General features: G+C 34.0%; 1 protein-coding gene across 6 annotated transcripts in view; it reads right to left on the minus strand.

The window, feature by feature from the left end:
- BRWD3 (bromodomain and WD repeat domain containing 3) overlaps nt 1–16,064 on the minus strand; it is a 132,465-nt gene that overhangs the window by 40,082 nt on the left and 76,319 nt on the right. For all 6 annotated transcript variants that reach the window (XM_054471249.2, XM_054471250.2, XM_063660510.1 and 3 more), the window contains 7 exons: nt 15,613–15,766; nt 12,541–12,675; nt 11,357–11,485; nt 10,170–10,395; nt 7,094–7,261; nt 4,400–4,586; nt 2,980–3,073 (listed from right to left, as the gene is read on the minus strand). In XM_054471249.2, coding sequence (XP_054327224.1) covers nt 2,980–3,073; nt 4,400–4,586; nt 7,094–7,261; nt 10,170–10,395; nt 11,357–11,485; nt 12,541–12,675; nt 15,613–15,766 — 1,093 coding nt within the window. The remainder of the gene's footprint in view (nt 1–2,979; nt 3,074–4,399; nt 4,587–7,093; nt 7,262–10,169; nt 10,396–11,356; nt 11,486–12,540; nt 12,676–15,612; nt 15,767–16,064) is intronic.

Consider the following 16,064-nt stretch of genomic DNA (forward strand, 5'->3'; position numbering starts at 1 on the left):
TACTCTTTGTGAAAAAAGCTACCTAGAGGCTTCTTCTGCGTAATGAGAATCTCGGTCTCTAAAACGCCTTATCTAAACCCAGACATTTCCTTCCACTGATTCTAGGTCTTTAGACAATAACTTAACTCTTTCAACTAATTGCTAATTAGAAAATTTTTGAATCCACCTATGACCTGGAATCTCCTCCGTCACACCCCCGTGAGTTGTCCTGCCTTTCTGTACCAAACCAATGTACTGTCTTACATGTACTGACTGATGTCTTGTCTCCCTAAATTGTATAAATCCAACCAGTAGCCTGGCCATCTTAGGCATATGTTCTCAGGACTACTTCTTGAGACTGTGCATCCAGTCACTGGTCACTCATGTATGGCTCAGAATAAATCTCTTCAAATATTTTATAGAGTTTGACTCTTTCATCAACAGCATTCTTAAGATTCTTAAGAGCTAAAAAGTATCTTTAGAATAAATTTAGTCCAATCTCCAACCCCCCACCTCTGAAATACAAAACTAGGTCCAGGAGAGAGTTGTTTAAAATAAAAATGAAATAATAAGTCTTAGATTACTTCTAACAACAGAAGGGAAAGGACTCAAAACAATCTACATACAAAAAGTAACAATTTAAGTTTTGGAACTGAAATCTAAACTCTGCTCTTTTGTTATTCTCTTGCTCAAATTCCTATCTCAAGGGTCTGGGGAGTCATGCCTTACAAACCATAGAGTCCCATCAGAGCGGTTTTATTTAACTCTATGTAACATGGCTTTACTTTTCCAACCTGACTTTGGCATAACATCACATGACAGATAAAGAGGGGAATCAGAATATTTTAACCCCAAATGTTTCTTTGCCATATCTTGAAATAGCCCTGCAAAGTTGTCTCTTGTGGGGGAAAACCTACATTGTGCAGAGGACCCCCTTTCAGGGTAGAATCAACTAAGAGTCTGGCATCTTTTTAAGTCCGATAACAAACATTTACAGCCTATTTTCTCTGAAGTTTGCTACCTGGAGGCTTCATCTGCATAGTAAGAATCTTGGTCTTCACAAACCCTCATCTTTTTTTTTTTTTTTTTTTTTTTTTGAGACGGAGTTTCACTCTAGTTGCGCAGGCTAGAGTGCAATGGCGTGATATGGGCTCACTGCAACCTCGGCCTCCCAGGTTCAAGCGATTCTCCTGCCTCAGCCTCCCGAGTAGCTGGGATTACAGACATGCACCACCACACCTGGCTACCCAAACCCTTATCTTAATCCAGACATTCCTTTCTCTTCATTCCAGGTCTTTAGATAAAAACTCTTTCAACCAATTTCCAGTCAGAAAATCTTGGATTGGAAATTGACCTGAAAGCCCACCACCCACCTTCCAGTTGTCCTGCTTTTCTGCACCAAACCAGTGTACGTTTTACATCTATCGATTGATGTCTTATGTCTCCCTAAAATGTATAAAACCAAGTTGTAGCCCGACCATCTCAGGCACAGAGTCTCAGGATCTCCTGAGGGCTGTGCCACGGACCATTGGTCACTCATTTTTGGCTCAGAATAAATCTCTTCAAATATTTTAGAATTTGATTCTTCGTCAAAGGCACACAGACACACACAAATTGATGCCATGTTTAATCCCTTATATCCCATTGAGGATTATTTCTACTGTTTGTGGACAATATAGAAGAAAAGAATTTGAGTAACTATGGATAACTTACTTGTAGTTATAACAAGAATTGGCAGTATGTTCATTTAGTAAACAGGTCAAAATATTAATTTTTAACGATTAAAATTTGAAGTGACAACTATTTTATTCTAACCTTTACAAATATAAAACATTACTATTGATATTCCATTTAGCTAAGCTGCAATCCTAGAATGTAATTAGGAGCCAACAAGTTTGAAAGTGTATGTAAATGTTTCACATTTTCAACCTAAGTAAAAATATCTACAGACCTAAGTACCCTGTCCATTAGTCTCAGCCAAGTCTGATGTTTGATAAAATCAGCTTAGTAAGAAACATGAATAAAAATCATTGTTCTGAGTCATTCAAAATCTCTTAAAAAAAAAAAAACTTACCAGAGAACAGCAAATACACTAACAAAACAATAAAGTTAATTTCTTAACAATAAAAGTTAAGAAAGCAAACATCAAAATGATCTAATATTTGCAGATATCCATTTGATATTTACCTAAATTTCTGTTTATCAATTATGGAAAAAAATGCAAATTCAGGGTCCATTACCTAGATTTGTTTAACAACATCAAAATCATCCTAGACTCTTCAAATTACCACACTCTACAGAAATTATGGTTAAATTTGGGAACAAAACTATACATTTGGTGTACCTGAGAGTATTCTGCTTAGCAGTTTCTTTCTATAGTACATCACAATATACAGATCATATTTTGCTCCTAAATGATTTGGTAAGCCAGGAATGGGTCTAGGGTAGGGATCAGCAAACTTTTTCTGCAAAGGACCAAAGTGTAAACATTTTTTGGCTTTGCAAGGCATACAATCTCTGTTACAACTATTCAATTCCGTCTTACAGCCTGAAAGCAACCATATACAAGACATAAATAAGTGAACGTGGCTGTGTTCCAATAAAAATTAACAGAAATAGACAGCAGAACTGATTTGGCCCATGGACTATAGTTTGCCAATCTCTGGCCTAGGATATCTGGATCATTTGTTTTACATTCTAATTAGTGATGTGGTAATGTATTTAAGGTTCTACTTTGATCATATAAAAATGGTTATTTTAATACAAATATCTTATACCTACAATGACCACATGTCCTAGATTTGGGGGGACACTCGACTTGTAACTTTGTTCTTATTAATAATAATCATATATCTCAATTTGTGGCTCAAAAAGTAGGTTCCCTATATGCAGATACCTATTAAAATAGTCTCTTAATACACAACTGCTGCCTCTCAAAAGCCTATTATCTACAAATATCTGCAAATAGTGTATCCCAAAGTATTGTAAAACTATACTTACCCTTTGAGTAGTGTAAGATGGCTTTTTCTTCTTTTCAACTGTATAAAGACTGATTTCTATGTCACCTTTTGCAGTTCGACATTCTTCCTGTACCCTAATAACAAGTCAAAGGTCAAAGTAACAAAAAATCATCAAAAAGAAAACCAATCATCTAAGAATCAGATAACAAAAATACTTTTAAATATACAATTTGCCACTTGAACTATTTTTAAGTGTATAATTCAGTGGTATCAATTACATTCGGAAAGTTGTGCAACCATTACCAGCAATTCCAAAACTTTTTCATCACTTCAAAGATAAACTCTGTGACCATTAAGCAATAACTCCCCATTTTCTCCTTCTTCCTAGCCCCTGAAAACCTCTAATCTATTGTATGTCTCTATGAATTTGCCTAGTCCAGATATTTCATGTAAGTGGAATCATATGATATTTGTCCTTTTGTCTCTGGCTTCTTTTGCTTAGCATGTTTATCCACGTTGTAGCAGGTATCAGAACATCATTCTTTTCTGTAGCTGAATGATATGCCATTTTGTACATATACCACAATTTGTTTACATATTCATCTGTTGGTGGACAATTGAGTTGTTTCCACCATTTGGTTATTGTGAATAATGCCACATTTAACACTGGTATACAAATATCTTTGAGTCCCTGCTTTCAATTCTGCTTTCTATGTTTTGAGTAAATAATCATTTACTCCAAAGACATTAATTATATCTTTTTTTTTTTTCTTATTACTGCTGCCTTCTTATAGCAGAAAGCAGAAGAAAAGGAGAAACCAAATTAATTTTGCTATTTGTTGGTTGATCTGGTAAAAGGCTTGATTAGGAAGATACTTGATTAAAAGGAATTGTACATATTCTCTGTAAATGTCCTTTCTCTTTTCTAAATCTATTTCCAGTTGCTGTGGAGTATCTGAAAGTTGTTATTACAGCAAATGTCAGGGTTTACAAATATGAATAGGGATTATAAGTTTGAAATTAATCCTAATGAAATTCTTTCACCCAATGAAGTCTACCTAAATGACATTTCTAAAGATACTCTAAGCACTAGCATCTAACAAATAATTGTACTCCCAGGCTGCTCCAATGTTAGGGTCCATATATCACTCACATAATTAATTACGTAAGACCTCATGAGTTCTTAACACTATTTGTATTCTTTTCTTCTAATCTAGGCTATAAACTCAGAACAGAGATAATGTTTTGCATTTTCAATATTCCCCAAAGCATTCAGCACAAAGCTGAAGATAATCATTATTTGTTATGGAGTGAACTCATTGGAATAATATGGAAAAACTAATGCATGACTAAACTATATTTTAAAATATCTCATTTACTAGGCTAACATAGTACATTTCAATTCACTTCCTAAGAATAAAGCTTTAAATTTTTTTCTAAATGTTACCTTATTGACTCACCTACTAACCCCATTATTTAGTTCATTGACCACCACTCTTCTGCTCCATGCCATGAGATCTCTTTCAGTGGCCATCTGGCTCCGAGGAGCATTGTTATGCATTTGTCTAACACCTTCGATTTGACTACTATGTCTTCGAAGCCTCATGTTTGGGGAAGAAGATATGTCCATGTTTGGACTTCTCAGAGCTAAAACAAAAACAAGGAAAATTATCACTTTCTGAGCAAAGGCACCATAGTTTTCCAGAACACAGCTCTAAACAAAACAGTAGATTCAAATATAGTACTGCTGTAAGAATTGCTATCCCTTTGTTCTATATTTTCTGTACCCTCCTTTGTGTTTTTCATATTGTTATAAATGAAGCGGGCACTCTTATTGAGAAATGTTTAAAATTTCTATAATTAATTTTTTTCAAAGTAGTTTCACATCTGACATCTACTAAATGCTCACTGAATATAAAAAAATGTATTCAACATGATTTGGAGATTTACAAATGTTTATTAGTACTAGTTCAGGAAGCAGCGTTTTGATCTAAATTCTATCTTTGTTCTCTCCATTACAGTGTTTCTAGATAAAGCATCAATAAAACTTTCAAAAATGTTAAGATTCAAAGTGTAAATAAATATTTTTTTAAATCAAAATTTCATTTTCTTTTTTTTTCTTTATTATTATTATTATTATTATTATTATTATACTTTAGGCTCTATGGTACATGTGCGCAGGTAAGTTACATATGTATACATGTGCCATGCTGGTGCGCTGCACCCACCAACTCGCCATCTAGCATTAGGTATATCTCCCAATGCTATCCCTCCCCCCTCCCCCCACCCCACAACAGTCCCCGAAGTGTGATGTTCCCCTTCCTGTGTCCATGTGTTCTCATTGTTCAATTCCCACCTATGAGTGAGAACATGCGGTGTTTGGTTTTTTGTTCTTGCGATAGTTTATTGAGAATGATGATTTCCAATTTCATCCATGTCCCTACAAAGGACATGAACTCATCATTTTTTATGGCTGCATAGTATTCCATGGTGTATATGTGCCACATTTTCTTAATCCAGTCTATCATTGTTGGACATTTGGGTTGGTTCCAAGTCTTTGCTATTGTGAATAATGCTGCAATAAACATACGTGTACATGTGTCTTTATAGCAGCATGATTTATAGTCCTTTGGGTATATACCCAGTAATGGGATGGCTGGGTCAAATGGAATTTCTAGTTCTAGATCCCTGAGGAATCGCCACACTGACTTCCACAAGGGTTGAACTAGTTTACAGTCCCACCAACAGTGTAAAAGTGTTCCTATTTCTCCACATCCTCTCCAGCACCTGTTGTTTCCTGACTTTTTAATGATTGCCATTCTAACTGGTGTGAGATGGTATCTCATTGTGGTTTTGATTTGCATTTCTCTGATGGCCAGTGATTTTCAAGATTGATGAGCAATGAAAGAAAGAAAACAAAGTAACAGAAGTTTTACTTTTTAATACTCCAGAAAGGTTCATGTTATTTTTCTTATATTTACAAATAAAACACAAATGGAAACTGAAACATCCAACTGTTAAATGTCAGAAAAATTTCAAAACAAATGAATATTACAAATAGAAGTCAGTGGGGTCTCCTGACTAACGCCATTTCTAATCTGTCCACAGAAACCTAGTATTGACGGTACAACAGAATACTGATTTCATTAATGGATATTTAAATCAGGGCTCTGAGAATGTTTTATGTCTCAGGAATAAAGGGCCTGGATATATAGGATTATCAGCCCACTTGTCATCTTGTTCTAGGTTCGGAAAAGCTTATCTGAGTTAGGTGTTCAAGTAACCTAAATGAACTATTTTAATTTTATGAGATATTGAAGAAATCAGGAAACGAGTAAACTACCCTGTGAATCACCACAAATTTAAATCACCTTATTCATTTCCATGGAATCTAAAATGCAATGTTACACAGATAAATGACTCTAGTTACAAATATATGAGAAGAAATAAAACTGAAAAAAAAATCATAAGATGACTACATTTGAAAATAAAACTGATAGCTCTTGATACAAGCTAAAACTTATATAAAACTCAGATGCCCTGGCACGTTTAATGTAAAAGATAGGATAAAATATCATTTTAATATCATTTAAGGATAGAATATTCATTTTAAGATAATTAATTATACAATAACTTCTACTGGTATTAAGATCAAACTATTATATAAGTTAATTCAGAAGCTGCATCTGTATTCCCTAAGAGGGCTTCTTGTCTTCAGTGTATTTTTTTTTTTTTTTAATTCAAGAGAGGAGCATGGTATTCTGCTTTCCTTTCCACAAAAGAGGAATTGGTAGTAATTTCTAAACTTAAGGTAGTTTTAATTTTGAAAACTATATAGGTTGGTTCCCCTACAAAAGGGCTAGACTTACTGTAGCACTTCACTTCTTAAAACAAATGTAAAGATTACAGATAAATTACTGAGTAAAAAGAAGACAGTGTATTAAAATGCATCATCTGTATTTCTCAGGAGACTTTAAGTCATTTTATCCACAAATGATGAGATTATGAGACTTCGATGTATCTGATATCAAAATTGTAAATTAATAAAAAAATTTTTATTTATAAACGTAAAATATTTTCCATGTAATTATTTGGTAAAAGTAAAATAATTACAGTAAATACACTACACCCTTTACAAGTATAAAAATACTTACCACCATTAACAGAGTATGCTCTATTAACTGGAAAATGTGGAACATCTCCTTCATTAATTAGTCTCAGGTCTTGTTCTCTCTGCAGCTCCCTGATTATTCCATCAAGAATGCTCTCATCTTGGTCATTGGTTTGCTGCCCAATTACCTGTTCTACTACCTCACCATCACCTTAATAAGACCAGATACAAAGCCACAAAATTACTTACATTTTAGTACACCTTAAACATAGTAAAAACAACCTATAAATTTCTACACAAATGATTAAAAACAGGATTAAACGTAAAATAAAGTATATATCAAAGGAAACATTTGTAAATATTTTTGATGTACTAGCTTATGTGTCTGACTTAACCAATGCTCCCAAATTAGACATTATTATGAGGGCCTTCTCATCTTTAAAAATACAATCAAGTGCTGCATAACGACATTTCAGTCAAAGATAAACCACATATACAATGGTAGTCTCATAAGATCATAATGAAGCTGAAAAACTCTTATTGTTTAGTGACATCATAGCCTTCATAGTGCAATGCAGTACTCACATGTTTGTGGTGATGTTGGCATAAACAAACCTACTGCACTGCCAGTTATATAAAAGCATAGCACATATAATTATGCACAGTACATAATATTTGGTAATAAATGACTATATTACTGTTTTATGTATGCACTATACCATACTTCGTATCATTTTGAAATGTACTCCTTTTAATTATTAAAAAAACATTGCACTGTAAAATGGCCTCAAGAAGGTCCTCCAGGAGGTATTCCAGAAAAAGGCATTGTTATCCTAAGAGATGACAGCTCCATATTGCCCCGGAAGACCTTCCAGTGGGACAAGCAAGATGTGGAGGTAGAAGACAGGGATATTGATAATCTTGACTCTGTGTAGACCTAGGCTAATGTATGTTTGTGTCTTAACTTAAAGTTTAAAAAGTAAAACAATAAAAATTTTAAAAATAGAAAAACCTTATAGCATAAGGATATAAAAATATTTTATACAGCTGTACAATGTATTTGTGTTTTAAGCTAAGTATTATTACAAAAGAGCCGAAAAGTTAAAAAACAAACAAACAAACAAAACAAAACAAAAAAACCTAAAAAGTGTTTCCAGTTAGCTAAGGTTAATTTGTTACTGAAGAAAGAAAAATATTATTTATATACATTTAGTGTAGCCTAAGTGTACAGTGTTGATAAAGTGTACAGTATTGTATAGCAATGTTCTAGGCCTTCACATTCAACCACTCACTCACTCACTGAATCACCCACGGCAATTTCCAGTCCTTTAAGCTCCATTCCATGGTAAGTGCTTTATACAGGTATACCATTCTTAATCTTTTATACCATTATTTTTCTGTACCTTTTCTGTCTAGATATGCTTAGATATACAAATATGTACCATTGTATTTATAACTGTCTATGGTATTCAGTGCAGTTACATGCTGTACAGGTTTGCTGCCTAAGAACAACTAGCTATGCCATATAAGAGTTTTGAGTAAGGTTTAAACAAGTTTAACCACAGATACCTAAAATGCTTTGCTTCCTTCTTTTGTGAAAATTTCCTTTTTGAAAGAAGTCAAAATGATGATCTTTCAACTATTATTGTCTTTTGATAACATTTTAGTGTTTTAATGAGTACAAAATTATTTTTTAAGTACACTGAAACTTAATGATTATTTCTGAATGAAAATGTTAAATATTTTTCTTTCTTAAGTATATCATAGCCCTGGTTTTCATCTTGTCCCCTAGTCAGATTTGACAGAGTAACCAAGTGATCAGATCTTACAAGAAATATACAAGAAATAAAGTCTGATAAATTAGACTTTCTTATTTGTTTTCAAGTTTATCTCCCATTTAATTAATATTCACACCTTTTCTCCTTGGCTAATAAATATGACATCATCACAGTAACTACAAGCACATGTGTAATACCATTTCCCTGCTCTACAACCTTTATGAGCAAGAACATAAAAGGACATGCAGCATTTCATTCCATTTAAGCCTTAATTCCCTAGCAGTGATATGAAATTCTACTTGCAAATCAGTAACTTACTAGCTCATACCTGAAGACAACCTACAAGTACCAAAGTAAGATATGAAGGCATTTTAAGTGGGGGTACAGGGCAGTATAAATAATGGAAATATGCTAACCAGAAGAGAATAAATTGCTTTGATAGAAAATAGCTTATTCCAATGTTTTATTCTACTATCTTCCTATCATATATCACATTCATCTCTGCTTTTCCAGTATCTCCCAAGACTGTTATTTAAATAGTCACATCCTCTTACCCTACACCCAATAACTCTTTGCATTTCAAACATGAGGATAGGTAAATAGCTACCTCCAGCTGCGGGGTAGGGGTTGTTTTCTTTTTATTGAGACAAGAGTCTCACTCGGTCGCCCAGTCTGGAGTGCAGTGGCGCAATCTTGGCTCACCGCAACCTCCGCCTCCTGGGTTCAAGCGGTTCTTGTGTATCAGCCACCCGAGTAGTTGGGATTACAGCCGTGCACCAACACTCCCAGCTAATTTTTGCATTTTTTAGTAGAGACGGGGTTTCACCATGTTGGCCAGGCTGGTCTTGAATGCCTAACCTCAAGTAATCCACCCGCCTCGGCCTCCAAAAGTGCTGGGATTACAGGCGTGAGCCACCACGCCTGGCCAGTCTGTGGTTTTTCAAAGTTTCCTCTTCTTAGTTTAATTAACTATGAACTCTCAAACTAAAATACCAATTCGATAAGCAGTGGAATTCCACCAGTTATAAAAGCTTTTACTACAACTCAATACTATAGAAAACAACAGCTTCATACATATATAAGGTTTTCTAAAGAAATAGGTCAATACATTATCTGCTTGATGCTTATGTTTGTCCTAACCCACTTATCTGTGTCCAGGTGAGATAAACGATGAAAAAGTACTATGCTAAGGTAAAAACAACTGAAAATTAACAGTAACAGAAGATGAAACATATTATAACCTACTCCAGAGTTTAGCAGGAGGCATACATCATAGAGAGAACAGCAGTAATGTATAACATTGTGCAAAATGTTTTAAATTTACTTTTAGAGAAAACATACCATTAGCCACATATCCCAGCTGTGGTATAAGCTGTTCATCTTTACAATTTTCCCGTCCTGGTACCAACCGTTGGAATTTTGTGGGATGAGGATTTCCATCAACATCCACCAAAAATGGAGGAGGCATGAGGTGAGGAGCTTGTTGGGTTTGTTCATCCAATACATAGTTATTGGCATCACGAATAAGAGGACGATAATCCGTGTGGAAGAACATCTGATCTGGAATCTTTATGACAGATTTTTAGTGGGTTAACATACACAGGGAATTTATAAGTAAATACTTGTTTTCATTCCTAGAGCACACTCATTTTTTAAATCAGAGAATCTTTTGCATACTCTTATAGTCCTTTGTTGCCCTATATTCCCTTTAGGTAGAAGAGAATTGAATTACCTAAATGGTAATTCTCTTTTCTCCACAAAATCCTATAATCTGTATTAATTTTTAGACATATCATATTTCTTCTATTATGATAAGAAGAACTAAAGCAACAACCCAGTAGATATAGATGGGCATTTGTATTTAAGTTGTAAAAATTACACAAACCTATGTAATTACGTTTTTCTTGCTTATTTTTATTCAAATGAAGATAGATGAAGTGTAATACATATAGTAAAACGGGTAAATATCAATCACATCAAAGGCACTCAAACCTGATATTAATGCAATTACTGAGCTGACCTCAATGCTTGAGTTCTCTTTCAACTCTAAGATTCTATAATCTTTCTCAAATTCACAGCTAATAAAACATAAAGAACCAATTAAGTTAGCTCCCAAAGTATTTTAACAGGATCAATAATAAGTAAAATAGTAAAACAGCCACCTAAGAAAATAAACATATTCAGTCACCAGCGGTTTATTCCCAATTCATGAGAAGTAGAAGATGTGATGTGTTAGAATTACTCTCCTATTATACCTGAAAGGCAGGTATAATATAAGCAAAAGGAATTCCTAAGGAATTTTTATATCTTCATCACCCTATAACTTATCTCAATTGTGATCTGCACAGCCAAACCTAAGTTTCTGGCAGTGCAGATCACAATTAAGAACCTTTACTAAGAAAGACAACTTCCTTTTATTTTGTATCTATTGACACATAACAGCCCTTATTAACTGGAGGGCTTTAAACAAAATTTGTGAATGACACAATCCTAAATTATACTCTACAGCAAAATTTAAATATGCTAACCTTTTCATAGTATTTACTGCATCCAAAACCAAAAAGCAGCAAATGCCCATGAGAATCTGTGCAGGCAAAATGGTTTCCATCTGGTGAAAATTTACAATCGAACACCGCACCATGGCCTTGGCCTTCAATCTGAAATTCAGAGGAGTCTCAAGTCATCTTAAGAGTAATTTTCAAATAATACACAGGCGGTAACTTCTCCTTGCTAATACCATGGACTCTGTGATGCACAAACATTCCAAAGTACTCTCTCTGGCTTCTGCAGCAAGAACCCTACTGATACAGTAAATCCCTGAAAGAAATTAGGGAGAGGCAAATTGCAATGGATGAAATCAATCATTGCTAGCAAGGACATACCTCATGAAATACTAAATAAGTGACTGTGAAGATTAAAAAAGAACTAAATGCAACCAAAATGACAAAGGTACTACCTCAGCAAAGTCAAGATACTATCTTCACATCTTAAGTTGTAATGCAATGAAGCCTTAAAATAACCATCCTAAAATTAAAGCACACAATCAATTTTACCAATAAAAGACAGAGGATCTGTCTTTGCTTTGGGTCTATATAAAGCATATAAAAGTAAACTCAAAGAGCAACCAACAATTTAGAAATGTTTAATCAGAATTATTCTTAAGAGGATATTAGTATTCCCGTCACCATAGAATGCTGGATATGAGTAGTCCCATCACCACAGAAGGTTGTTCTGAGAGAAGAGATAGCTCACCAGATTTTTCCATGGCTTGTATGAGACATATCTTAAAGAACATCCATATCTCCAAGTCCATGTTTGCCAAACAACTTTCTGATTACTAAATCATATGAAGTTTACCAGAGGCAGATACAAGTATTACAGTCACTGTTATAATTCATAAATCAGAATTACATTTTAAACATCAATCTTTTTGTGATTTTGGTTAGGTGTTAACTCCAAAGCTTAATACATTTGAGATCTGTAATTTAGGACTGGGGAACAGAATTTGGAAAATGCTAACACCTAAGAATAGTCATCTTGAAAGGCTCAACTTGCCTTATTCTCAATTCTTGAGTTATTCTCTGAAATATTTAACCAATTTAAACACAAATGACAAGAGGTTCCTCTGCACTAGGTATACTTTAATTAACCAAGTTATTATGTAAGAGAAGTTGGTTTTAATGTGAACTAGATACAGGTAGGTGTCTCTTACCATGTTAAAGTAATTCCGAATTTTGGTCCCCCGGTCAAGGTCCCAAATAAAAATGTTCCCATCATGACCTGCTGAAAGTATGATCCTTTGATCAAATGGATGGGCTTCCAGAACGAATACTTCATCATCATGTCCCTATAATAAAAATCAGTATTAACAATGAAAAGCAACACAAAATGTTTGGTTCATTTTAAAAAGGTCTTCAGTGTGCTATCTGTCTGGTTCAAATGAATTTATGCAGAATAATTTAACAGCATTTATGACATGGATACTACATGAACAATATAGCTCAGTGAGAGTTCCTTATAAACTGCTGATTTTATCAAGTATTCAATAAACAGAAGACCCAGAAATGTTTTTAAAATAAAGATAGTCTAAACAATTACAGCTCATTAACCAGGCCTCTGAAGTGGAATTTAGGACTGGGCTATTTAAAAGGCCACAGAATGTATGACAAACAGAATCTTTCAATAACACCCAATTCTGACACAGTGATAAATACAATCCAGCACTCTATTCTCTATTACTGGTATTCAAATTGTATTTTAGTAGGTCCCATGATACATTCACAGGATAAAGCACAGTGGCTCTGCTCTATATCTACTTTACATTTGGGAGTTCCATTTAAGATGTTATCTGGAAAATACATTTCCTGCTAAAAAGAAATTAAGCTTGAAAACCAATGCTTTATGTTATATGTTTATATAACATGTTTACATGTTATATGTTTATATGCCTCATAAAGGAAAATTTTACAAACATCTGCTTTAAGATCACTGTTGATTTTCTTTGGACTTAACTCCTGACTAGAGAGTATATGATTAAGAACAGGCTCCAAGCCTTAGAAAAGCATAGAGAACATCCTGAAGCTGCACTTATCTTAGGAACACACCATCACATTATACATCAGGAGCATCTAAAAAAATGATCATATCCTGCAAATCTCAAAAGTGCATTTTATCCCAAATCATGCTATTAAAAAAAATAGAGTATCCTACCATATTATGATTATGGACAAAAATACACCTTACTGAAAGAAAATATAACTTTAGACTGGCTCAAAATGTAGTGTTAAGATTAGTAGGAAAAATCCCTTTATGATAAGTACCATCACAACTCAAAAGTTTACCAAAATTCTTCCTAGTGACTACAGAAAAAGTTATTTCTTTGTTATAACAAAATCCCTTGCTAAAAGAATCAATTTGATATAGCCAATATTTTCTCAGGTTCCTAACCAGCAAAAATAAAGTTAGTTTGTTAAACTCTAATGATAATGACATGACTACGTCAATGTACATTAGGGAAAAAAAAAAAAAAACTTTGAAGCTGGGGATTTTCATTGTTTTTGGGTCACATGCCTTAGGAGAGTACACAGTTACTAGATCATGGGGAACAAGATCTAGTCAGAATCAGTAATGTCTTAAAATTTATCATATGCCATATTTGTATTTAGTAAGCACACTTTTATTTCCACCACCACCACACAAATCTAAATTATCATCCTGGCTCATCCTGGCTACTATCAGACTCCTATAATCTATCTGCAGTCACTCTTAGCCCATTCCAATCTATTCCCTCTTCTGTGACCAGAATTAAAAGGTATTTTTCAAAAGCAAAACTCTCATGTCATTCCTTTGCTTTAAACCCTTTAATGATTTCCTATTGGTGTTACAATAGATCCTACAAAATCCTAGTCTGGCCCCTGTCCACTTTTCCAATTGTATCTGGGGAGACTCTGTTTCTGCTCTCTGTGATATAGCTAAATTGGCTTTCTTTCAGCTCTCATCTACCTCAGGACCTTTGCACATGCCATCCCCTCTTTCTAGAAACATGCCCCAGCCTCCTCACATATTTGATTTACCAAATATTTATTGATTCTCTACCATGTAGAGGCAGGGAATAAACAAGAAAACATAACAATAAAATATCAGATAGTGATAAACCTAATAAAAGTAAAGCAAGGTGACATAATAAGACAAAGACTAGGAGGCTACCTTGGATTGTTTGATCAGGGAAGGCCTAATCAAGGAGTTGACACTTAAGTTGAGATTTGGGTAATTCCTACTTATCTTTCAAAACTTAACCCAAACTACACTTCCTCAGGAAGTTTTCTCTGAGCCTCCCATATCAAATTTGGTTACCCTGTTAGAAGTTTGCATTCTATCTTGCATTTTTCTTTCTTAGTGCTTATCTGATTAAAAGTGTTTCTAAACTCTGGCATGACAGGACTCTGTCTAATTTACCATTTATATCTAACACCTAAGCCACTTTTGGCACACAGCTGATACTCAAACAGCATTTGCAAAATAGAAGAACTTTCCCTCTGATACATAAACACCATGATATAGCATAAAGACAACTGAGTTGAGCCAGAAGAATTGGTTTCTATTCTTATCACTTACTACCGTGTAATCACATGGCAACCATTTGGCATTCTCTCTTTAAAATGCTTATGAATTGATAGTTGAAACAGACAAAAAATAAGGTTTTTAAATTAAGCTTAATCTGAAGTCAATCAGTATTATGATAAACTGAAAAACATCAACATTACCCATGTGATTTCTGCTATTAATCCTTTCAACTTTTTACATAACAAATACTACAGCCTCTTGCAATGACAAATACACTTTCTGAAAGAGGAAAAAAGACCTTTCTTTTCCTACTTCTTCCTCTTACCCCTATTCCTTGCATAAACTAATCACTAAAGGTAGACTATGTAGGATACCCTTGTCGAAATAAGGTACACTCTACCCCTATAATGGTAACAATGAAAAAATGCCAACCCCTGCTAAAAACAAAGTAACTTATATGTCCTCATTGTATACAATAACATAGTAGATGAGTAACTACCAGACTTAGAAAAGATCTTGAAAAGATTTCATACTTGCTTTTAGCAGGTATAGCTCGTGTCATCCCTATTTTACAGATATGTCAACAGAGCCCTCTCAGAAAATCATTTTTCCAAGGACTAGTATAGTATATCATAGAAAGGAACCTGGAACTTAAATTTCCTGTGTCTTAAAATAATGTGCTTTTTGACCATTTTAATTACTCTAAAAATAAAATACTTACAGATAATGTATGAAGAAGCTGTCCTGTGATAGAATTCCACACTTTCAAAAGAAAATTGTTCACTGCAGTAATAACTGTGGTATCATAGCGATCCCAGGCAACCATAGTCACCTTAAGTTTAGTGATCTTGTCTTCTCCAGATGGCAAATTATTGCTAAACAAAACAATTTGCAGTATTCATATCTTATAAATTTTTGACAAAAGTGCATGTTAAATAGCAAATTATGACAAAATTTCTCCAGGAGTATACAACTGTTTAGATTTAAAAATCCTAAACTATACCGTTAAGTATTCATGAAAGAAAAAAATAAATGTATCTGCATAGGGCAATACCCATTAGCTTATTTCAGGGAGAAAAAAAGACCCTAAAATGACAAAAATTTGGTAAATAGTTCCTTGAGAACCAAAAACTACTAAGAAATCTATAAATACTTTGAAAAATAAAATTCATA

The sequence above is a fragment of the Pongo pygmaeus genome, chromosome X (genome assembly GCF_028885625.2).
Source record: "Pongo pygmaeus isolate AG05252 chromosome X, NHGRI_mPonPyg2-v2.0_pri, whole genome shotgun sequence".
Classification (NCBI taxonomy): domain Eukaryota; kingdom Metazoa; phylum Chordata; class Mammalia; order Primates; family Hominidae; genus Pongo; species Pongo pygmaeus.